Below are 24,135 nucleotides of genomic sequence, written 5' to 3'. Positions count from 1 at the left end.
GCTCTCATATAGCAGAAAGCCCCAAATGCAATTTTTACACACTGTGTGCTCCATCGCGAAGTGCTTGTGGCTAAAATAATTATTAGGATTAGCGTAATGTATTTTTACATTTGCCGTAGTATTGTCGATGGGTTTAATAACACATCAAGGGGGTCCTTGGCCAGAACCTAGTGGTATTTGGGGGGCCTTGTCGTGGAAAAGTTTGGGAACCCCTGGGCTATACTACATTGCTGGTACATTTTGGAACATTATAGCTACATTAAATAATTATCTTTAATGTCTTCCAGTAGCCTATCGTATAGGTTACCGTATATTAGTTGGCTTGTGCATGAATATGACTTGATGTTTTGTAGCCTACATTTCCGTCAGTCTACAGTCTTTTAGCCCATCTTTACCATGATAATTACCCTTCCAAGATAGAACCCTTTCGACGCTCTACTTAGAGACCAACCACCACTCATGCCAAAGATGTTGAATTTTGGACGTCTGACAAAAACTGATCAATCTGACCAACAATTAACATCGATTTGACACTCTTTTGCTGTCCTGTGTTGCAAATCATTCCTTTAGAACATTTAAGTTACGCTGTTTGTTATTATAATCACAGCACGGCCTTACGTTATCATAACCACGTCATTATCGCAATTAATAAGTCATCATAATCATCATTGTCAGCAAGGCTCCACCACATGCTCACTGTCCGTCTGTATGCTTACATCCTCGTTCAAACTCAACGAACTTCAACATGTTGCTGACATTTGCTAGCCTACTTGCAATATTGTATTTTTGAATTTTCATTGGTGTTACTTTTGCACTATTGTCACTACCGGCATTCGCCGCAATTTCGTGTAGGCAACTTCGATTAACTTCTGATGGCTCACAAAATCCTGGCTCTGTGCCAAAATGCGAGGGGTGGGCCTGACGTGAGCTGTTATTGGATCAGTCGAGTGTCAATATGGAAATGTAACCAGTGGGCCGCTGATTGTCCTTCCTTTGGGCCGATCGTTGGCCAGAATGATTAAATTATATATAGCCTATTCTATTGGCCCAAAAGGTGCGTCGGCCCACCGGGAAAATGCCCGGTATGCCAGATGGCCAGTCCGCCCATGGTGTTTCCCAAAGTCTAAGATTATGTCCTCAAATGCCTTGTTTTGTTCACACACCAAAGGTATTTAGGTTACTGTCATAGAGGAGTAAGTAAAGCTGAAAACATTCACTTTGACTCTAGCAAAGACACAGCGTCGGAAAGTTGATCTGTTTGTACTTTGCACTAGTAAAGGGTGCACATTAATCAGTGTGCTGCAGCCTCTTTTCTACTTTCTAGTTTTTATATATATTATATATATTGCTTAAAACCGATTAACCGATAACCAAAATAGTTGCCGAATAATTAAAAAATTGACAACTATAAATGAGTAATCAATTAATTGTTGCAGCCCTAGTGAGAGTGTTATAAGTTGTTTTTGAACAAATATCTCTGTACCTTTTTTCAAGTGTGTTTGTGAGTTGTGAATTATGTGAAAATATCTGTAGACCACAGTTTTGAAAGTTATAGTAAAAGTTTATTTATGTTAGATACAGGTATATCGACTTGTCTATTGTTTTATAATACAGAGTTATACATTGATATTGTACCACAATAAAACATTAACAAAGTTATATGTTAATGCATTTGACTTTGATTTACACAAAAACATTAATACAGATCCTTTCAGTATGGCAACATACTCACATAGCTCTACAGCTTATTCGTAGAATTACTTCTGTTGTCAATTACAGTATGTTAAGTGTGGCATGCAGGACAGATAATGTCAGGAAGAAATACCTCTGGCCAGGAAACTAACAAACTTTAAAGAAGCATTTAAGTTTTAAATTTTAACCAAAAATCATGGTAATCATTTACATGCTATTGTAACTGAACTATGAAGCACATTTTTTCTCACAGCTCTGAATACACAAGCTGAGGTTGTCAATTAAAACTCTAAACCACATAGCCTACTTTTAACAGATTGATGGGTATTTTAAACAAATTATGGAGGATTGCAAAAAGCCAAGAGTCTAAAAGTAAAGAAGCCTTTAATAGATAATAAACAGGGTCACATACTGTAGTAAGAAGACAATACAAATGGATGTAAATGTTTTGCCATGGCAAATGTTGTCAAGGAATGACCAGGCCGGACGCAAATGCAGGACTTGACTTTTAATCAAGAAACAAAACTTGCACGAGGGCAATAACAAACACACAGAAGATAATCCAGAAAGTTGAAAACGTAACAAGTTCAACGAGAGCAGCAAACAGAGCAGTGACAACCAGTCCTTCGGCGTTTGAACTAAGGCAACACAAAGGGAGGCAAAACAGGAGGGTTTAAATAGGGGTGTGTTCAGGTGCAGGGGGTTAACTGAAACGAGACACTGAACTAGTAGACAGGGGATAATGATCTGGTGGGTGGAGTCAGGGAATTGCTGTTGGAACGAGGCAGGGCTGTTACAGTACCCCCCCTGACGAGCGGCTCCAGCCATGAGAGGGCGCCGACCGGCAGGCCGTCCCCGTGGGCGAGGTGCCGGGCGGTTTGGATGCGTCCGGTGAAATTCCGTGATTCGGATCCAGGATGTCATTCCGGCCAACCCAACCCAACATCGCTCTTCGGGACCATACCCCTCCCAGTCAACCAGGTATTGCATGTGGCCTTGACGGCGTCTGGAATCGAGGAGAGCACGCACAGAATAGGCAGATGTCCCATCGATCTCCAGACAGGGAGGTGGAGTGTCCCGAGGAACGGCATCAGACAGGGGACCTGGTGTTACTGGCCTGAGGAGAGACACATGGAAGGTAGGTGAGATTTTATAATTCATGGGCAACTGCAAGGTGTATGACACCGGGTTAACTTTGCGTAGAACCTTAAAGGGTCCTATAAATCGTGGACTGAGTTTTTTGCAGGGTAGACGAAGCCTCAGGTCTCGAGTTGACAGCCAGACTCTGTCTCCGGGTTGGTATTGACCGATCCCAAGCCCCGCCCCCTTTTACTATGTCACAATGAGGACTTCGAAGGACCTTGGTCAACCAATACAAGGAAGTTTATTGTCACATGCATATAGTTACTGGAAGTAAGAAATGCAGTGAAATGATGTCTGGTGTCAGCCTATTTGTGGGGGGGGGTAAAAAGTGCAGTAGAAGAGGGGTTTAGTAGATTAAGTGGCAAGGGCTGCATAAGAAAGGTGGGGGAGGACTGGGATTGGGGGGGGGGGGGCACCAATAAGGAGCACCCAAGAGCAACAGGGGCAAGGAAAAACTCCCTTACCAAGGAAGAAACCTTGGGCAGATCCACGGCTCAAGGGGCTAACCCAACTGCCAGGGGTCTTGGTGTGTGTGTTGGGGGGGATGACAGGGGAGATGGGATAGTGTGCTGTGTATGTGGGGAGAGGGCAGTGTGCAATATGTGTGTTGGAGAAGCTTCCTCATGAGACAATGTGCTGTGTGGGGGGGGGGGGGGGGCAGTGTGCTGTAAGTATGTTGGGGATGTGTGTTGGAGAAGCTTCCTGATGAAATAATGTGCTGTGTATGTGGAGGGGGGGGGGGGGGGCAGTGTGCAGCAAGTATGTAGAGGAGGCTTACTGTAGCAAGCAGTGTGCTGTATGTATGTGAGGTGATGACAGTGATGATGTAAGTGTGTGTTTTTTGTGTGTGTTGGGGATAGGGGTGGGGTGGGGTCGGGGGGGGGGGCAGAAAGGCTAGGCAATCAAGGACATGGGTAGGACAATACGCCGGTTATGCGAATGCTATAATGCTTCTTTTGCGAGTAGCCTAAGTAACTAAATAACTAAAGAGCTCAAAAAGGTTCAAAGATAAGCCTGGGATACTTGTAGAAGTGACATCCGATATCCTGACCGTGTGAAACATTCACACATAGGCCTAACTTTGCATAACTTTAGATAAGCTGCTACTTTAAGTAAAGAAATCTGAGTGTGTACGAAAATGTTCCCTTTATGTGTGTTCATAACTACACACAAAAACATAACTAAATCTGGTTTCCAATGTTGAAACGTCAACATAAGCCTACGCAAAACATTATACCTATCTTGCAGGAACTGAACTTGCACATTCATACGATTGGAAAACGCGAAAAAGGCTACACCGTTAATCACGTATCGCCTTATACACAACAAGAATACTTTCAGCTTTGCTACCTTGCCATGTTTAACTTGGGATGTTCACAGAAATAAGCTAATGATCATTTTTTGAACAAACGCAATAATAGCCTACTGCGATGCATTATTGATGGCTGAACGAGAGCTAGCCAATGTCTTCTACAGATCGAATCATGTGCAGATTCAAAACTATGCTATGTAGTCTCAAAATCTCCAATATTAGCCTAGACCTAGGCTACTACATTGCCCACATTTAAATTAATTATAGCATAAGCAGGCACTGATGAAGTCTAGTGCAAGACAAATCACGTCTGCAAACTGCAGATATGTCATGCGTGGTATGGGTTTGAACTCGGAATGGTTTCTTTTCAATACACTTCTATCATGTTTATTTGAACTCCTTCTAAAGCAGCCATTCAAAATAATAAGTAGGCTATCGGCCGACCGAAGAAAAGCTCTCTCTCCACCTCCCCAACATGAGCTGCTTAACAAGCTAGTCACTCTCCCAAGTTGCGTGGGAACCAATTGGATCTGCAGCACTTGGTCCCGTCTTCTATTAATCCTCGAAATATGGTTAGATTTTGTTATAGACACATCAACACCATATGTTCGCACAGACCTGTTTATTGAATCAGAGTCACATCTGCAGCAAATAAGGTAAACTACCTACTCGAGATAACATGCTAATTGTTTATCCAGTTAACATGCATCCCATTAAGATCCATGACACCGGATTTGTTTGTCCTCAATTTGTGGTGCTCCACCTCGTTGATGACCGCGGACATTGTGAATGTGTCCTTCTGCATAATGAAGGCCTTTCTGACCTCTGTTTTTTTAATATATCAATATTACTTGACGCCCAGAAATCCAGTATACACTGTTGCACTCGGCTAAATGGGGGTGCTGCTTCCCCATGTTGAACACGCGTTCTCGCACACTTTCCTGCAAACTTGTCCGACTTAGCAACAGTAACTATGGGACTGACAATGGGAGGAGGGGCTTGGGATCGGTCAATTCAGGAGCCTCCCTGCAGTGGCGATCAGCTTGGATCTTCTGTTGACGAACCGCTCTCTGTAACTGGACATTGGCCATCTCCCAGACCCGTTCAGCACGTCTAAACCAATCATCCACTGCTGAGGCTTCCGTCTGGCTTGGGTTCCACGGACAGAGAGGGGGCTGATATCCTAAAACACACTCAAAAGGGGTTAAACCAGTTGACAAGTGACGTAAAGAATTACGGGCATACTCTGCCCAGGGCAGGAATTGGGACCAATCATGTTGTCTGTGGTGGCAGTAGGTTCTCAGGAATCGTCCTAGCTCCTGGACGGTTCGCTCTGCTTGACCGTTGGACTCTGGGTGGTAACCTGAGTCTGTCTACAACCACTAACACCGTGGTGTTACCATCCGACACGGGAAGATCTGTGACGAAATCCACAGCTATGTGGGACCATGGTCTCTGTGGAATTGGCAAGGGCATCAACTTCCCAGCAGGGAGCTCCCGTGGGGCACAGAGAGAGCATGACAGGACATAGCGCTTCACATCAGCTGACAGGGTAGGCCACCAGTATTTAGAGGAAAGAAGATCAATTGTACCTGTGATTCCAGGATGTCCTGAGGATAGTGAAGTGTGGGCCCAGATGATCAGTCTGTCCCAGAAAGCAAGTGGAACGAAGGTTCTGTTATCTGGCTGGTTTGGCTGTGCAGGTGTGGTAGCAAGGGCCCGCTGGATCTCTTCTTCAATGTCCCATAGGACAGGGGCCACAATCAGCGATGGTGCAATGATCGTCTTGTCACTGGCAGAGGACTCAGTTGTTCCATGAATCCTGGACAGGGCATCAGCTTTGCCGTTTTTGGATCCTGGACGGAAAGTAATGGAGAAGTCAAAGCGAGAAAAGAAGAGAGCCCATCTGGCTTGACGTGGGTTCAAGCGCTTTGCTGTCTTGATGTACTCAAGATTTCGGTGATCGGTCAGGAAAACCAATGTCGCCACTCCTCGAGCGCCAGCTTGACCGCCAACAACTCCCGATTTCCTACATCATAATTCTTCTCAGCAGGAGAAAGGACTCTGGAAAAGAAGGCACATGGGTACAATTTGGGTGGTGAACCATGAACAGTTAGAGATTGTAGTACTCTGCAGAGAGTAGTGCGCTCAGCTGAACATACTATAAGAACTCAACTCCCTGCTCTACAAGATATCCTCCTAAGAGCCCAAAAGATTCTGAAGGACTCTTCTCATCCTAACAATGGATTATTCCTACTGCTGAAATCAAGAAGACGCCTATGTAGTCACAAAGCCAGAACTGAGAGTCTCAGGAGAAGTTTTTATCCCAACGCCATCCGAACTCTGAACTCACACTGTACTGACTTTGCACACATTGACTCCTCAGCACTCTCAAACATTTCCCAACTCTGAACTCACACTATACTGACTTTGCACTCATTCACTCCTCAGCACTCATGACCCCCCCCACACACACACACACCTACAAGACTTTTAGCACTTTTACATCACTCACCCTATGCTACAGACCCTTTATTTATTTTCTTATTTCATCACACGTCAAAACACACACACACACACACACACATATCTGACTTTCTCCAACTTTTGCACATCTCCATAGAACTTTTTATTTATTATTTTTGATTTCTCCTCCATCTACCCATGTCCTTGATTGCCTAGCCTTTCTGCCGCCGACTGTGAGCCTTGTCTGAGTTGCAGCAGTTTGTCACCAGCCTCTCTTCCCTCATCTGGATGGTCGAAGACAGCACGGAAGAGGGCTTCAAAGCGGGCATGTGAGGTAACATCACAACCCCCACTCTCCCAAACTGCGGTAGCCCACTGCAAGGCCTTTCCGGATAAACGAGAAATCATAGTTGCAATCTTCACAGAGTCTGGAAGGTCGGGTTGGTGGGCGAAATACAGCTGACACGGGATAATAAAACCATGGCAATCTGCTGGTTTGCCGTCATAGCGATCCGGAAGCTTCACTGGGGAGTCAGAGGGACGGACAGTTTCAGTAATCGGGCCCCGTGCTGGAGATGACATGACCGGAGGCTGGGGCTGGGTTGCGCTGATCCGTCGGACTTCACGGATGACCTCATCAAGGGTAGATCGAATCTCCATCAGATTTTGTTGTTGGGTAGCCACTACCTGGCCTAGGTCCAGATGTGGTGATGGTGGTCCAAAAGGGTCTAGCTCGTCCATCGGTAACGGGATGTCCGCTGCGTCCATGAGACGGTGTTGCCTTCTGTCAAGGAATGACCAGGCCGGACGCAAATGCAGGACTTGACTTTGAATCAAGAAACAAAACTTGCATGAGGGCAATAACAAACACACAGACGATAATCCAGAAAGTTGAAAACGTAACAAGTTCAACGAGAGCAGCAAACAGAGCAGTGACAACCAGTCCTTCGGCGTTTGAACTAAGGCAACACAAAGGGAGGCAGAACAGGAGGGTTTAAATAGGGGTGTGTTCAGGTGCAGGGGGTTAACTGAAACGAGACACTGAATTAGTAGACAGGGGATAATGATCTGGTGGGTGGAGTCAGGGAATTGCTGTTGGAACGAGGCAGGGCTGTTACATAGGGACTGTTTTGTGGTCTATATTTGTATTATAGTCAAAAGGAAGCTGATCTGTGGTGTGTACTACGAATCTCGATTAGTGGGTTAGCGAGGTATGTTGCGCTCAAAGCCAGGCTATGCTGTGACGCGAAAGTGAATCTGTTTTAGTGTCGCTATATCACCATGGTATCTTATGCTGTCAACCAAACCTGGTCGGGAGGAGGTTATGTGCTAAGTTATAGCTCAAATCGTGTAATCTACCGCACACTGACCAATCAATTGTCTTAAAAACAAAGTTCTCTCACGTGTAGGATTCTGTCATATATCGTACAGGTGGAGCTCCGCCTCTACTAACATTTTGGATCTCGAATGCGCTTTAATAGTGCGTGCAAATATCCCACTATGGACGTGCATACCATACAACAACTGATGACAATTGATTTATTTGATGTTATAGGTTAGACACAAAAAAGACCGCAGTGTAGATTAAGCTATCGCTCATGAATGCGGAAGTAATTGTTTTAAAATAGGTTTCACGATTGGCCAACGTCATCCCAACACCAAGAACGCGCACAGATCTGAGCTGAAAGCCTAGTTTAACAAATATATCACATAACTGCTATCAAAGTATCACTTAACGTATACCCCTGAGTCAAGGCTTTGTCAAGCCTCGATATGTCTACATAGCCTAGATATGTCTAACATGCTTCGTAGTATACGGGTATTACAGGGGTATTCCAGAAAGCAGGTTTACTGGCTTAACTAGGTATGTTAACCCAGAGTTAGCGGTAAACCTGGGATTTCAGTTCCAGAAAGCTCAAAAATGATCAGGCTATGTAAGTAACTATGGTAACATAGCCTCTGAACTGAACAGGGTATGTAAACCCAGAGTAAACGATAAACCTGGGATTTCAGTTCCAGAAAGCTCAAAAATGATCAGGCTATGTAAGTAACTATGGTAACATAGGCTCTGAACTTAACCTGGTAGGGGGTAGGTTTTGTTCAGGTTATGTTCAATTATGTTCGGTTATTTCAGTGCATGTTCAATCAGGCCGCTATTTTTACACTTGTCACACAATGGCGTTTCATTTTGACGAAGGTCCGATTGACAAAGAAGCACAAAATCATGTAATTGTCATCCGTGCAATTCACCGTGAGAGGGCGATAAGACCACGACATCACATGATGGCCTATCCATTCTTTTCCAAACAAGTTTTTCAGCTGAATCCTAATATAGGCTACTTGAAAAGCATTCTCCATCCCTATATTACGCATGGTGGATTAGAATATAATAAAAGAAATCTTTAATGTAGGCTAGCTAGCCTACACCATAGTGGACATTTGTGTTTGGCTCACCAGACAGATGGACAAACATCTCAGACACATTGAAGATATAATTAAAACAAGTACAGTACAAAAAAGGGGAAACATAGCCTATAGAAAATGAATAAATAAGTTTAAATATAGCTACAGCTCAGCCGGGTATGCATGTTGTCACTAAGTTTGGTTAAGAATGCTGATGGCATTTGGGATAAAATATTTTTTTAAAAGGCTACACACGCTCTCCGACTGGGAGTTTTTGTAGTGTTGGAGAGGCAGAGCATATCGGCAAGCTGTCGGACGGTGCGTAAAGTTTGCCTTGCGCTAAAGCAGTTCCTGCGCAACTTCATTCGTTTTCCTGGACACAAACCCACGAGGATCATTAAAGTGTAGTTTCACCAACTGGCAGGTCAGAATCACTTATTACATTTTCCAAATGTGCACCGAAATGTGTCCAATACCATGCCTTCCGACATTCACCCTTCCGATGATGGAGCGCAAAAGTTTAACTTGGCCCACAGCTGCAGGACCCGCGTTAAAATTACATTTGGGATTCTCAAAGAATTCTATGGCCCACTCAATCTGTTACAACTAGGCTAGTTTAAGAAAGCATCATTTCAAAGCAGTCAATACAATACGTGATGTCCAGTGAATTATTTAATTGTTCTTTTGACATTAAATAGGCTATCTTAAACATACGCATTTACACATAACCTGACCCTAGCCAGATGAATTTTGTTCCGCTATAGCTCCTCCTAGCTTCACTCACATCCATCTGGGACCTCTTCCATTGAGAGTGATTTCTGCAACCGACTTTATGGTTCAGCCAATCAGGACACAGGGCGGGAGTTTCATAGATGTGACATAGCGTAGAAGCGACTGTGACACTGTTATTAGCGTCACGGGTTGGCTTCGATGTGAGTGGTTGAAGTAGCACGTCAATAGATGACGGACAAGTGGCTTATTCAATCATATGGAAGCATTTTTTGATTAGGCCCAGCCTTCTGAAGCAACACTTCAATGGATCGGTTCCAGATGGATGAGTGGAGCTAGGCGGAGCGAAATTCATCTGGCTAGGGTCAGGTTAATTTACACGGTCAGTTAGGCTATTCTCTGCCAAGCAAGGTCTCGGACGCAGGCGCTTAAGTATTGCTCTTTTTTGTTATTACAGTTCTGTCCTCGTAAGCCTCGACTACTCCGCCTCTGAAAAATACGGTGCTCTTCCTTTCGCCGGTTTCACTCATGGTTTCGACTCTCAATAGATGATGCCTTTATAATTTCGCCGTGAACGCGCACAACTCTAGTTTATCTAACACAGGGTTGATTGAACTAACTGGTAACCGGTGTTTTGGAACCGACAGCTCGGGTTTAGTCGCCACAGGTTCAGACAACCCAGAGGTTAAGTTTTATCTCAGTGTTTGTTAAAACTCCTTTCTGGAATACCCCTCTGATCCTTGAGGGAGTCATTAATAATAATAATTTTAAAAAAATGGAGTGACTGCACTATGTCCTTGAGTGATAAGGTGTACTAAAAATAACCTTGCTAAGCAATTAATCGCAGGCATGTGCATGCAAGATCTGATCGTATCTGATGTATTCATTAATGATTTTATTACTTGCGGTTCCCTTATTCTGTTGATATGATTTAAAGCTTTAAGTATCTCTTATCCTACTTTAGCTTAGATTGGCTCAAGGAAGTGTGTGTATATGTGTGTATGTGTGTGTGTTTGTGTGTGTGTGTGTATTGGAGGTGTTAATGTTGCTTAGACAAGGGGAGTCATTGGTGTGTAAAGTTAAACACCTATAAAACGATCAGCCTCGCAGTTTACCAACCTACAGTAACACACGACCACACACACACACACACACACACACACTGACCAAGTGTGTTGGCGTCAGACATTAACCACATTCCCTGCAAAGGACAAGAGAGTAAACATGAAGCTGAAGCTACCTAACCCCGGTTTGGACGAGCGGATACCGACTCATGCCCAGTTGGAGAAACTGGAGGTGGAGGAGGCGGACAGTAGACCCAAATGGGACAATAAAGCCCAGTACATGCTCACCTGTGTGGGGTTCTGCATCGGACTGGGCAACGTCTGGCGCTTCCCCTACCTGTGCCAGAGCCATGGAGGAGGTAAGGAGGATGCATGTTTACTGTTTGATAGCGGTTTAGTTTCCTGAAAGACAACAATGTTACTGTTCATAAAAAAGCTTTAATGCAGCAATGCTAGATCTAACCCAGAATGTATTCCTATGCTAAGAGTTGAGAGCACAAACAATAACAACAGACAAATAGTTTACTACACTTCCAGCAATGGATTACTTATATGTAAGCATTTGTGTTTGTTTTTGTCTGAAAAATACGGTGCTCTTCCTTTCGCCGGTTTCACTCATGGTTTCGACTCTCAATAGATGATGCCTTTATAATTTCGCCGTGAACACGCACAACTATATATGTTAAATAGTTATTTTGAGCAGGGCTGACTCAAAGGGCTTTGTTTGTAAAGAAATCTCAGAGTTGTATTCTTTTAGTATTGTTATGCCTTCAATAACTCCAATAATGGCAACTTAAAGGTATTCTAAGCGATGCTGGGTAATATCACTTCTGGGTAATTTCACTTCTGTTGACATTAAAAAAAACAGAGAGCTAAATTAAATACTGCGATATAAGCATAGGACACCAATTTACATTGTATGTCATGGTAAAAGTCATGGTTTTCAAAGTTCCCTGTACTCACACAAGCTCGGCAACATTGGCTGACACTGCAGACATTCTCAGTAAAATATAACAAACTTTGGGACTGAGTAACTTGTAAAGACTTGTAAAGTCAGCAAACAGCCTTTCTAAACCAACAGTCTTCTTGTGTGGATATGCCCACCTTTTCTTCACACAGTGTTTGCCAACGCGTGTGCGTGTGTGTGTGTGTGTGCGCGTGTGTGTGTGTAATAAATCACAACAAAGTGTGTGAGATGCTACATAGCAACTGTATAAAAACACTTCCAATTCCCAATGTTTTCCTATGGTGCTTGATTTTTAATTGTTCTTGTACACACCAAGGTGCATTCATCATACCATTCCTGATCCTGCTGGTTCTGGAGGGAACCCCCCTGTTGTTCCTGGAGTTTGCCATCGGTCAGAGGCTCAGGAGCGGGAGCGTGGGAGTATGGAGGTCCATCAGCCCCTACCTCACGGGAGTTGGTAAGGACGGCTACATTGTTCTTCTCACAGTGGAGTGGGTGTTTTTTTAGAGAAAAAAGTACCCAGTTAGGATACAAGATTAAAGAAATCAAATTCAATTGGGAGAGTTCATTTCTTTACCGACGTTCTTTCCCCCCCATAAGGGAGTGCCTGAGTGATTTTTCATGCTGGCATTTCTCTATAAATATTTCCTGGAATTAAAAAATATATCCAGACTTCTTAAAAACAACATAGGCAGGTGTCAGGGCTGCCAACTTTTCAAAAAACCTTGGAGTGAGATTTGGTGGGGCCAACCAAAATTTTGCTGCGGAAATTTTTGTTTGGCTCGTTCAGCATTATACCGTACAGTAAAAAAAAAGTACATTGGTTCTCAGGTGTAGGGACCAGGGTCCCAGAGTTAAATTAACATTGGTATCAAAGGGATCTAGCCTAATGCTAGGACCATGGACGATGGAGGCATTCTGAAAGTGGGTGGGACATTTCAGTGGGGGGTATGGGGGTCCTCCCCCAGAATTTTTTTTTTGGACTAGATGCAATTTCCTGAATTCTGGTACATTTTACCAGGTTATTTAGATACTTCTATATAACAAAATAAAGCCAGCCTACGAAATTAATAAAAAGTAAATCATGCATAATTTAAAAATAACTCAATATATAGGCTACTTGGCTACGCAATAAGGTTTCCATTACAGCACTGCGGACGTTCAATGAACGCATGAAAGCGGATAAAGTAAATTAAATATCAAACTAAAGCGAAAATGTCATGCTTTTGAAGGCCTACCATTGTGCAGTCTAGCTGTGGTTAGTGACGTGATGCTGTTAATGGGGAGTTTTACATAAACCTATAGGTTATTATTTATTTGGCGTACAAACAGCACTGGTATTTCGCACGGCAATAGTGGGGGGGTCCAAACTAACAATTTTAAAAAGTGGGTGGGTGTTTTTAAGAATTTAAGAAATGTTTGTATATTTTAACTTTTAAATGCATCAATCTGGTGCACTTTTAAAAATAAATTCAGAGGTCAGACTTGCTTATTTTTATGGAAATATTTGTGCTGTAGCCTAAGCTATTTTGCACTTCAGAATTATAACCATGCATACACAGGTGGAATAGTTATGGTGATATTGCAATAAGTTCACAACCACAAAAACATATGGTCCATTTCACAGTTCAGAAATGTTCAGCACTCCATGAAATTATGCAGAAGTGGTCACCTGTGTTTTTCAGCTAGTTCATTTAAGATAATATATTGGTCATTGTAATGGCCATTGCCTACAGGCTATTCCTTTTTCAGGATGTACCCATATCTGCATGATGTGAATGTTTGCATATGGCTTATGTCAGGCTTTATATCAATATTTGTGTCTCCTTATTTGATTTTCTTTATATTTTTGCATTAATGTCACTAGAAAGCATGGCAATATAAATATATTCATTTATCTGTGTAAGTGGGATTGGCTGGAACCTGACAATATAAGAACCATGATAGTGGGATAATCTACTGAGCAATTTACAAAAATGTATGTAGGCCTACTGACAAATAGTTTACATTAGAATACATTATAATTTCGCCCCAATGAGGCTATGTAGAAATGTGTTGCAATTTCAAAAACAGAGGCATGCTTTATATCCTCGTATTCGGTACGGTTTGCTGTTTATTGTGATATTAGCTTTGCCACATGTTGTGTGAAGGGTTAGTGAGATATTACAATCGAGAGTAATGGGTGTGCACTGTGTGCAAAATGCAAATATGATTAGCCTAAATTGCACGTCGGTTCAATGATAATTTTCTCGCGAACCATTTATCACAGCAACTTGGCGCTAATATCATTGGAAAGCTTAGATTCCGCTCGTTCACATGATGTGTGATATCATGTATAGGTTTAGTTTAGTTGAACCTCATCTGCCAGGTATTTGACCTACCACGTTGACACTTCAGCGTGAAAAATACTCAAAGCATAGGCCTACCTGAAGCCGGGGGAATGCGCCTGGGATGGCTTTTGAAGTAGCATCGCAAATGAGAGAAAATTTAGAAAATTCCACAGACAGGGGGTGCTCTTGAACCCTCTCACCGTCTCTGAAAGCATAACCGTGGCTCAACAGGTAGATCTATAGACTAAACTCATATTTCAGGCATCTGACCGACCGGGTTGACACTTCAGCGTGAGAAATCGTGGGTGTGGCGTGTGAGTGTGTGAAACTAATCAAATGCGTGTGTCTCACGGCCAATGCGTGAGAGTTGGCAGCTATGAGGTGTGTATATCATGTTGTTAAAAACAACATAGGCAGGTGTGTGTGTGTGTGTGTGTGTGTGTGTGTGTGTGTGTGTTTCAATGGTATTTGATTTGTGCCCAACAGGCATCGCATCTATGATGGTGTCCTTCCTGGTGTCCCTCTACTACAACACCATTCTGTCCTGGGTGATATGGTACTTCTTCAACTCCTTCCAAGACCCTCTTCCTTGGAGCCAATGCCCTTTAAATGACAATAGAACCGGTATGACTGTGAGGATATACCCTATACATAGAATAATATATATACAAATATCTATGTGTTCCATACTATATACTCTGTATTACTTTTGAAATTGTCCTTTTTAGTGGTTAGTCAACTGCAATTAGCTGTTAGCATCATGCTAATCCCTGAAAATACCAGAGAACATTTCAATTGTGCCAATTTCAGACAAGATAGCCATCTATCAATCTACCTACACCAGGGGTGGGCAAAGTGCGGCCCGCCAAGCACTTTCATCCGGCTCATCCGGCAGGTTGCTCGCTATTTTTTTCCTGCGATAGAGACAACGTTGGTCAGCTTTAACCAACGAGAGAGAGAGAGAGTGGCAGGTTCCAGCTGGCTTGTCATTGTTGATAACTGACATCTTAGTCCGGCAGCCATGGGGTCAGACCTGGTTTTGTCAGTTAAAGTTTTTTTTTTTGCAGAATCTTGTAGACCAGGGGTATCTCTTTAAGATTTAGAAGGGTGCCCAGTGATATCCCTTGGGCAATTTTGTATATTAACCCTTTCTTGTTCAATGTATTGAATACAAGGTGAGACACTACAGGTGAATAGGGTAAAAAAATGAACTAGCAGATATCACTAAAACTAAAACTTCCCCAGTTGATTACTTACATTAATATGGAAAAAAAATGTATTACAAGTTATCTGTAATATAACGTTTAAATATGCAAATTAAGCATAATATAATTAAATATGTGCTGATTTGCATAAACTAAAAAAAAAACTAAATCGGAACATTAGATGAAGCCGGGTTCAAAATTACTTTTTCATTGTGTTTACATATTAGATGAAAAGTCTTTTACACACGAAATTTGTATTACAAGTTTTCTGTAATTTAATGTTTAAATATGAAAAAGCCCAATGTGCCAAAATCATGAAATGGATATACCTCTAATTTCAAGATGAGTAGGCATACTCATATTAAATGCAAATCAACTCAATTAAAATGTACTAAAATACAGTGTTCTGTGTGAGTTTTTCAGACAGTACATTCAAATTTGGACAATTTAACCCTTCACTAAGTGAATTAATGAATTTCTATATTTCAGATAATGCCAGTCCGGGACCCATGGGGTCAGACCTGGTTTTGTGGGTTATTTATTTATTAATTTTTGCTTAGACTTGTTGACTTGGGGTGGCTCCTTAATATTTAGGAGGGTGCCCAGTGATATCCCTTGGGCAATGTCCTACATTAACCATTAAAACCCTATGTGCCGAAATCATGAAGGAAAAAATAGGAAAAGCAAATAATCAACTCAAATAGAATGTACTAAAATACAGTTTGCAGTGTGATAGTTATTCAGACAATACTTCATGCATTCAAATTGGGAAAATGTAACCCTTTTCTATGTCAAGTACTGTAATACATTTATAATTTCAGATATTGCCTGTAATAATTCTGAATATGTACACTTTTCCTAGTATTAGTTCTGATAATTGTCCAGTTCTGGCTCATCCTACCCTAAAACATGCAGAGAATATTGTGCAACGCACCATTAACCTGGCAACTGCATCTGTTAGAGCTACAAGGATTTTCACTCTTGACACATCTTAGCCACATCTGATCATCTCCAAAATGTAGTTTGGTGCAAGTTTGACATTTTCTGGTAGACTGGTTGGGCTTAGTAACAAATCAATGAATCTTTCTTCAAATGGCAGTTGAATTTCCAACTGAAGTATTCCTTTGTTTCAGGCTCCAAATACTTCAATACTTACAAATTAATATTCTCTTTTTGAATGACAAGTTTAGGCTCTGAGCATAGACTACTACTGCAATAAAGAATAAAAATAAATAGAACAGTAGAACAGACACCCTGTAGAAATCAGCTAAAAGAGGGCAGTTTAGGCTAACAGTAGTCATTTACATAGCTTTGCAGTAAGTAAACCCAAAGTCCTTTTAGGCAAGTCCTTCCACTCAGCAGCCATATTGTAGCACTTTTTGGGCACTTATCGGGCATCTATTTCGGCGTGCGCAAGACTTCACAACACCAACCTTGCTCCAGCAGTGAGATCACAACACATGAAAGGGGTATGTGTAGACAACTGCCATACTATGGAGGATTTTTTGAGTGTTGTGACTCATTAGAAAGTCTCTGGTAAACCTCCATCCACACCTAAGAGACGTGCTAGTGAGAGATGCTAGCACGTAGCACCCATGGATTAGTTTCCTCTCCAACTCTGAGAATGAAATCTGCACTTCAGAAGCACCTACATACACCAAAATGTCCAGTCTTATACCTAACTATATTTAGAAGGCTTCTACAGAGGGGTTTGTTGATATGTTATTCCTAGCCTTTTTATATGACATTTTATTCCTAAAAACATGGCGAAAATGTATTTTTTAAGGCTATTGCCAGTATTTTCTGATTTACGGAATAAATAAGAGATATCTAAAATTCCCTGTGTAAAAGACTTTTTATCTAATATGTCAACACAATGAAAAAGTAATTGTGAACCTGGCTTCATCCAATGTTCCGATTTAGTTTTTTTTAGTTTATGCAAATCAGCACATTAGATTATGCTTAATTTGCATATTTAAACTTTATATTACAGATAATATAAAGTATAATATTTTCCATATTAATGTAAGTAATCAACTGGGGAAGTTTCATAGTGATATCTGCTAGTTATTTTTTTTACCCTATTCACCTGTGGTGCCTCGCTTTATATTCAACACATTGGACAAGAAAGGCTTAATATCAAGAATTGCCCAAGGAATATCATCGGGCACCCTCTCTAATCCTATTGAGTTACCCCTTGTCAGCAAGAAACAGCAACAAAAAAAAAAAAAACTTTAACCGACAAAACCAGGTTCATCTAAATTATGGCATTTGGCTGCCGGACTATCTCCTTCTTATAAGAAACTTTTAAAAGGAAATCATGAAGGCAACAGTAGTTCCCACTACTGACCATTTATAAACTGTAAGAGGGCACAGCCATACCTGTACAGCACTAGCTATAGCGGAGCAGGCAGAAGATCATTGAGACATAAACGTGAAATATTCTTAAAGCGACAGTGCACAATTTATACATGTGTTAATGGGTTGGGTTGTGCGGCCTGCCAGCCAATTTTCAAAACCCAATGTGGCCCTTGAGCCAAAAAGTTTGCCCACCCCTGACCTACACTGATAGCCCATTGCTAGGGCCCTGAGAACATAAGGATGACCCCAGCAAATGCATGTCCACAATGAAGTCCTGCTAACAAGAGTTGAGACAAGAGGGTGGCGGGGTCAATTTAGTCAGCCCCACAAAAAAAACACTCACACACCAGTGACACCACCAAAGCAGTAGTATATGTCCCTCTCTACAGGTCTGGTGTCAGAGTGTGCTCGAAGCTCCTCAGTGGACTACTTCTGGTACCGGGAGACCCTCAACACCACCACTGCTATTGATGAGTCTGGTGGACTGCAGTGGTGGCTGGTCCTGGTCTCTCTTTGTGCGTGGACAGTGCTTTATGTCTGCTGTATCAGAGGGATTGAGTCTACTGGCAAGGTAAGTCCATGTTGTCACAACTAAAAAATAATATTGGAAACACTGCACTGAGAGACAATGGGAAGTTAGCGTGAAGCTAATGACTCTTTTTAACGGTTTAGGCTGTCTATGTGACTTCGACTCTGCCATATGTGGTTCTTGCCATCTTCCTGATCCGTGGGTTGACCCTAAAAGGATCTACGAGTGGCATAAAATTCCTCTTCACCCCAGATGTAAGACTCTTCTCCTATTAGCCACAACTCTCTCATTAATAATGCAAAAATTGCCACAAGGCAACATGCTTCAATCTGTGTTTATTTGTTTTCAATTCAGGTTAATGAATTGATTAATCCACAAACATGGCTGGATGCTGGGGCACAAGTTTTCTATTCCTTCGGCCTTGCCTGGGGCGGGCTAATCTCTTTCTCCAGCTACAACTCTGTGCAGTAGGTTGCTTAGCTTCTACTTTCATTTTAAAACTTATTATCATAGTATCATATCTAAATTTACGAAAAAAAAGGAAAGTTGACAAAAAATTGTGCTTCTCTGCTCCTTTTCAGCAACAACTGTGAGTTAGATGCCATCATCATCTCCATAATAACGTGTTGCACCTCCCTGTATGCCGCTATAGTCATCTATTCCATAATCGGGTTCAGAGCCACTGAGAAGTTTGACGACTGCCTCAGCGGGTATGTTATAATGGAAGAGAGTGCCTAGATTCAGATTGTTCATTTTAGGGTAGCATACTGGTACCACCACTGTTTACTTTATTATTTCATTTTAAAGGAATATCTTGGCACTGCTGAACACTTTTGACCTTGCTGAGGGAAGCATCAACGAGACCAACTATGACGCGGAGCTCCAAAGGCTTAACGGGACTTCACCGGATACCATTCAGGGCTTACAGCTGAACGCCTGTGACCTACAGACATTCCTCAGTGAGGTATGGAATGGAAACGTCTAGGCTAGGCTTACATGTATGTGTCCAATCAGGTCTATCCATTGTAACCCAGAGACACAAAATACTATTTTCTGATTGGCTGGCAGGAAGCTACTAATTCTGTTTAATGAGACACACATGAAGTAGGTCCGATGAAAAAGTTTTTTCATTTTTTTATCACAGTTCCATATCAATGCTCTGGAGACTGAATGTGTAAGTGTTCTTACACTGTCCAACATTCATAATAGAGGCTGCAACAGTGAGGTCAATGGCACTTTTTAAAACTAATACCAATGCATGTACCAATGGCTTTCCAATACACACCCAAACACATTCTATAACCATTCCCTTTTCATTCACCTTCATAACCTCTACATTACCAGGTCTTCTTGAGCTGGAGTCAAAGTCCATGTTTCTACTTGTAGCCTACTAATGATTTACTTAGTGGCCTTGTATATCCCCATATATACTATAGTGCTAAAGGGCAAGCCACTGGAATACAATTGCATTGTTCTTTAGATGCCAACATGAGATCTCGCACAATTTATCAGAAACACATCAAAGTCTGTGAGTCTGTGAGTCCGGACATTGGGATTGGCACATGGCTGCTGTGTCCTGCTGTCAAAACGCCCTCAAATCTAAGATTTTAAAAATGTACTGTGACAAAATGAGGCTGAACACCCTCCCAGTTTTTATATGATTTTAACAAGACTTTGATCATTCAAAAAAAGTCAGCTTGGACCTGATACCTGTTGTCATTTTTTTGGAATATGGCTCTGAAGTTGGCCAAAGATGTGGGTTTTTTTTCTTCATTTTTGAGCCTTAATATCTATGAAACTAATCATCATAAATTGGCTGATTTTCGAGAGTCTCCAAGGGGGGCCCCAGAACTCAGTAACGAAAAATAGCTGGAGGGTTTTAATCATACGGCTGTTCATAGTTCCACATACCTATCACACATACAACGTATGAGCCGATTTGGCCGACACCCATGTTCCGACCTCTGCCTGGTTTTCTCATGCAATGACTCTTAAAGTTGCAGTTGGCAAGATTTTTTTTATCATATTCACTGAAACCGACACTATGCTCCAACAGAACAACGTAAATCAGCCGGTTTTAGAAAAAAACACTTCTACCTCCACCTAGAGCCTGTTATTTGTTTTGCAAAAATCCACAGCTCCCGGTTCTTCTGGTCCAATCAGAGCAGGGCTGTGTGAGATCTGACTGTCAATCACAGTCTGGTGCAGTCTGGTGAGCACTGACGAGCACAAACTCGATGAGAGGGTGCTCTGTGGTAGTGGGAGAGGGGCATGAGAGTTATTTTGCCTAAGTCCCCTCAATCTGTCAGACTTGCAAACTGCAGCTTTAAGCGTGTATCCTGTCTGGTTTCGCTCTCCAGTAGGCCTAATGTCAAATGTCTTGACACTCTGGCTTCAAGACCTTGAAAACTTGTGTAGGTTACCATCTGTCATGTGGAGCACAGTATGAAATTGCACCACATGACATCATACCATGTGTGATCCTATAGGGTGTGGAGGGCACGGGCCTTGCCTTCATAGTGTTCACAGAGGCCATCACCAAGATGCCCGTCTCTCCACTGTGGGCTGTGCTCTTCTTCATCATGCTCTTCTGTCTGGGGCTGTCCAGCTTATTTGGCAACATCGAGGGGGTCGTCGTTCCACTACAGGACCTCAACGTCCTGCCCAAGAAATGGCCCAAAGAGGTTTACACAGGTAACCAACCGCCTTGTGTAACTGTGTTGTGTTTGACCAACCTCGCGGCTCAGCCCTGCACCTGAAACAATGTAGAGTGCAGGGTATGCACATCCAAAAACGTTTTATGAGTGCTAGATCAAAACTCAAACTGAAGGTAAAAATCAAAAGAAGGATCTGCACCCTATATTAGAAGCTCCCATAAATTTTAATTCATACGTTTCAATCTCACAGATCTTCGTCAATACCTGCATCAATCCTTCTTTTGACTTTTACATTCAGCCCTGAACCTGCCCTGACTCGAATTTGAAACTTGGATTGGGAGCTAAAAGCCATGGGTGCTAGTATCTCTCACTATAGCATGTTTCTTGAGGTGTTGGGATGGAGGTTTACTTAACATACATATTGTGCAGCTAAACTTTTGCTCAGGTCCTTCTAGGGATCGACCGATATGGTTTTTTCAGGGCCGATACCGATATCAATTATTACCAAAACAAGAGGCCGATAACCGATATGTAAAACCGATATGTCAGTTGTCAAAAAGGGGGGTAGGTAGTAAAGGCGATATGCTGCAAAAAATTAATTCAAAAGCATTTCATTATGCAAACTTTTCTTTCTTCTTTTGATACACAATTGTCTATCAACTTGCATCACTTGCAAGTGTAAATCCTGTGTATCATATTAATCCAAGAGCTAAGTGATAGCAATTATTTTCATAGACTAGGCCTACACAATGGGCTATGTGCTTGTTAAGGGACCTGTCACAAAGAGGATGCTTTGCCATCGTGTGTGTGAATGCACGAGAGAGGGAGAGGTGCATGCGTGATGGCAAGTGTTACGGTTGAATAGTTTAACAAAACAGTTTTAAAATAGTTCTTAGGCTATTTAAGTATGCAATTTGTGTCCATGTGTAGGCTACAAGCTACACTTTTGAGAGCCTATAGCTCAGGACGCGATTTAGTTCAGGTCGGATTAAATTACGGCTGGCCCTGGGTGCATGTTGTCTTTTCTGACAGTCCGTTTCAAAAAGGAGCAATTCGACTTTTTGACGTTCGCTATCGCATAATTTAGGACTTGTCTGTACTATGTCCGCCGTGGTGTCCCGTTATTCACAATTAACGAACGAGGCACGCAGCACCCGAGTTTGTAGGCTAACTAGTAGGCCTAAATTGGCTGTATTCGTGCTAACTAACAAATCAGACGGTGTAGTGGGCGGGACAATGCTCTTGACCACAGAGTAGCAAATGCAGGGAGTGAGAGACACTTTACAGACAAAGTAGCTCGTTTCATTCTTTATCCATTTCAATATCGGCTTATCGGTGGAAAAAATGACCGATACCAATTATTATAAAAATGCTAAATATCGGCCCTAATAATCGGCCAGGCCGATAATTGGTCGATCCCTAGGTCCTTCCTCCTGCCACAGCCAGTCAGTAGACTTGTACAGTTGAATTCTTTCAAATAACCTATATTATATTGTTGACTCTGCTTAATCTGAATTTCCTACTGCATATGTTGTAGATTCAGCTCAATGATTTTCTGTCATGTACTACTGAATAATGGACTTCCTGTGAATAAACATTTTTTGATTCTATTTGTTCCAGGTCTAACATGCCTTGTTTCCTTCATCATTGCTTTGCTCTTTTCTCAACGTTCGGGTAACTACTGGGTCTCACTGTTTGATACCTTCGCTGGCTCAATCCCTCTGCTCACCATAGCCTTCTTTGAAATGATTGCCGTGGCATACATTTATGGAATAGATAGGTGAGATAAAGTTACGATAATCAAGTGCATTCGTTTTGTGTTTTTTTTTACGTATTTGGATGATGTTTCACCTAATGAGGCTAAAGTAAAGTATTGCTGTTATCATAAGTTTGGCTCTTGTATGTGACATGTCGTCTTGCTATCATCATATCTATTGCTGCACTCCAGTATATAGTGAATTAAAATATACTCTCACTCTTTCACTGTCTTTCAACAGGTTTAATGATGACATTGAGTTCATGATTGGTCATAGGCCCAACATCTTCTGGAGGGCATCGTGGATGGTCATAAGTCCTTTGATAGTGTTTGCCATATTTGTTGCTTACTTTGTCTCCAAAGTCACAGAGGAGCTTACCTACACAACATGGGACCCAGACTCGGTAAGTATACCCTTCGAATGAAATTGAATTGAAATTGAAATTAAACTGCAAAAAAATTTGAAAAATGTAATGACTACATCTTGCTCTGTTGGAGAGGGAAGACCATTGAAATGTAACATTAGTTTCCAGGAAGGTTATTATCAGAAAGTCCTGCATTGCAATATATTTTGAACTTTGAACATTCCATATATTTTTCAGAAGATTTTTTAAGGAAATAGTATTGTGTTTTGTGTTGCATGCTGCCAATAGACATGGCACTGATGGTGTTGTTCCCAATAGACATGGCACTGATGGTGTTGTTCCCAATAGACATGGCACTGATGGTGTTGTTCCCTACTCTTGCAGGAAAGCTTTCCGAAGTTGTTGGCACGCACATATCCAGGGTGGATCTACGTCATCATCTTTATCCTGGCTGGTGTGCCGAGCTTGGCTGTCCCATTTGTGGCGCTTTATAAATATATTCAGAATCGCTGTTGTAGAGACCACTGATGTTACTTTCCTAAATTAGGAGGAGATTACAGATTAAAATTGTAGATTAATTCCAATGCATATAAAACAGGTGAATTTTCCATTGGTGCTTTATATTTATGCTGTCATGTAAATATGATGTCAGAATGCACTTTGATGATGTTGTTTCTGCTAAACATTATATGTAAAAATACAGTCTTGACATAAAATATAATATAAATTCAATTTACGGTATATATTTACCTACATAAGAGGACTGTATTATTTGCTATATGATAAGCTAATATTTGTACACACAGGATCATACTGTAGTTCTGAACATGAAGAATATATCCATGCTTAACACTAAATATATGCAGTATTAACTCACTTGCGTTTGAAAATGACTACAATAGTAGTTTGTTTGCTGATACAATTTCAATGTTTGAAAATATTGTTTTTCTATAGCCTATTTGAATACAAATCATGTTAAAAATAAATAAGTAACTCCCATATCATCACCATTTGTGTAATGACCAGTGTGTTTGTGGTCAGTGGAGAACCACCATGGGGTGATGTATTACTGACCTGACTATAACACACATAATCAAAATCTTCTGACCATATTTGGTTGCTTTCCTATAAAGTGATTTTATTCATGTTATTCTAA

The 24,135-nt window shown here is 41.7% G+C and overlaps 1 protein-coding gene across 3 annotated transcripts; it reads left to right on the top strand.

Annotated features, from left to right (window-relative positions):
• The first annotated feature begins 2,661 nt into the window (after positions 1 to 2,661).
• Positions 2,662 to 23,983, top strand: LOC121695798 (sodium-dependent neutral amino acid transporter B(0)AT1-like). 3 transcript variants are annotated; one of them, XM_042076920.1, is made up of 13 exons: positions 2,662 to 2,830; positions 10,955 to 11,168; positions 12,093 to 12,233; positions 14,593 to 14,730; positions 18,062 to 18,243; positions 18,345 to 18,455; positions 18,556 to 18,668; positions 18,783 to 18,911; positions 19,009 to 19,165; positions 20,691 to 20,895; positions 22,479 to 22,638; positions 22,856 to 23,018; positions 23,364 to 23,983. In XM_042076920.1, the coding sequence occupies exons 2-13, from the start codon at positions 10,970 to 10,972 to the stop codon at positions 23,505 to 23,507; spliced, it is 1,842 nt and encodes a 613-aa protein (XP_041932854.1). In that variant the 5' UTR covers positions 2,662 to 2,830; positions 10,955 to 10,969; the 3' UTR covers positions 23,508 to 23,983. The 3 variants fall into 3 exon arrangements, with proteins under 3 accessions (XP_041932854.1, XP_041932853.1, XP_041932855.1); XM_042076919.1 differs by lacking the exon at positions 2,662 to 2,830 and adding an exon at positions 7,778 to 7,824; XM_042076921.1 differs by lacking the exons at positions 2,662 to 2,830; positions 22,479 to 22,638; positions 23,364 to 23,983 and having other exon boundaries at positions 10,700 to 11,168; positions 22,856 to 22,970.
• The last annotated feature ends 152 nt before the right edge of the window (positions 23,984 to 24,135 follow it).

The sequence above is a fragment of the Alosa sapidissima genome, chromosome 21 (assembly GCF_018492685.1).
Source record: "Alosa sapidissima isolate fAloSap1 chromosome 21, fAloSap1.pri, whole genome shotgun sequence".
NCBI classification, from domain to species: Eukaryota; Metazoa; Chordata; class Actinopteri; order Clupeiformes; family Clupeidae; genus Alosa; species Alosa sapidissima.
This window is presented reverse-complemented; position numbering and strand designations above follow the sequence as displayed.

Coding starts and splice junctions, on each gene's coding strand:
- LOC121695798 (XM_042076920.1), top strand. CDS start 10,970: ATGAAGCTGAAGCTACCTAACCCCGGTTTGGACGAGCGGATACCGACT. Junction 11,169..12,092: donor GTGCCAGAGCCATGGAGGAG/GTAAGGAGGATG, acceptor GTACACACCAAG/GTGCATTCATCATACCATTC. Junction 20,896..22,478: donor GCCCAAAGAGGTTTACACAG/GTAACCAACCGC, acceptor TATTTGTTCCAG/GTCTAACATGCCTTGTTTCC.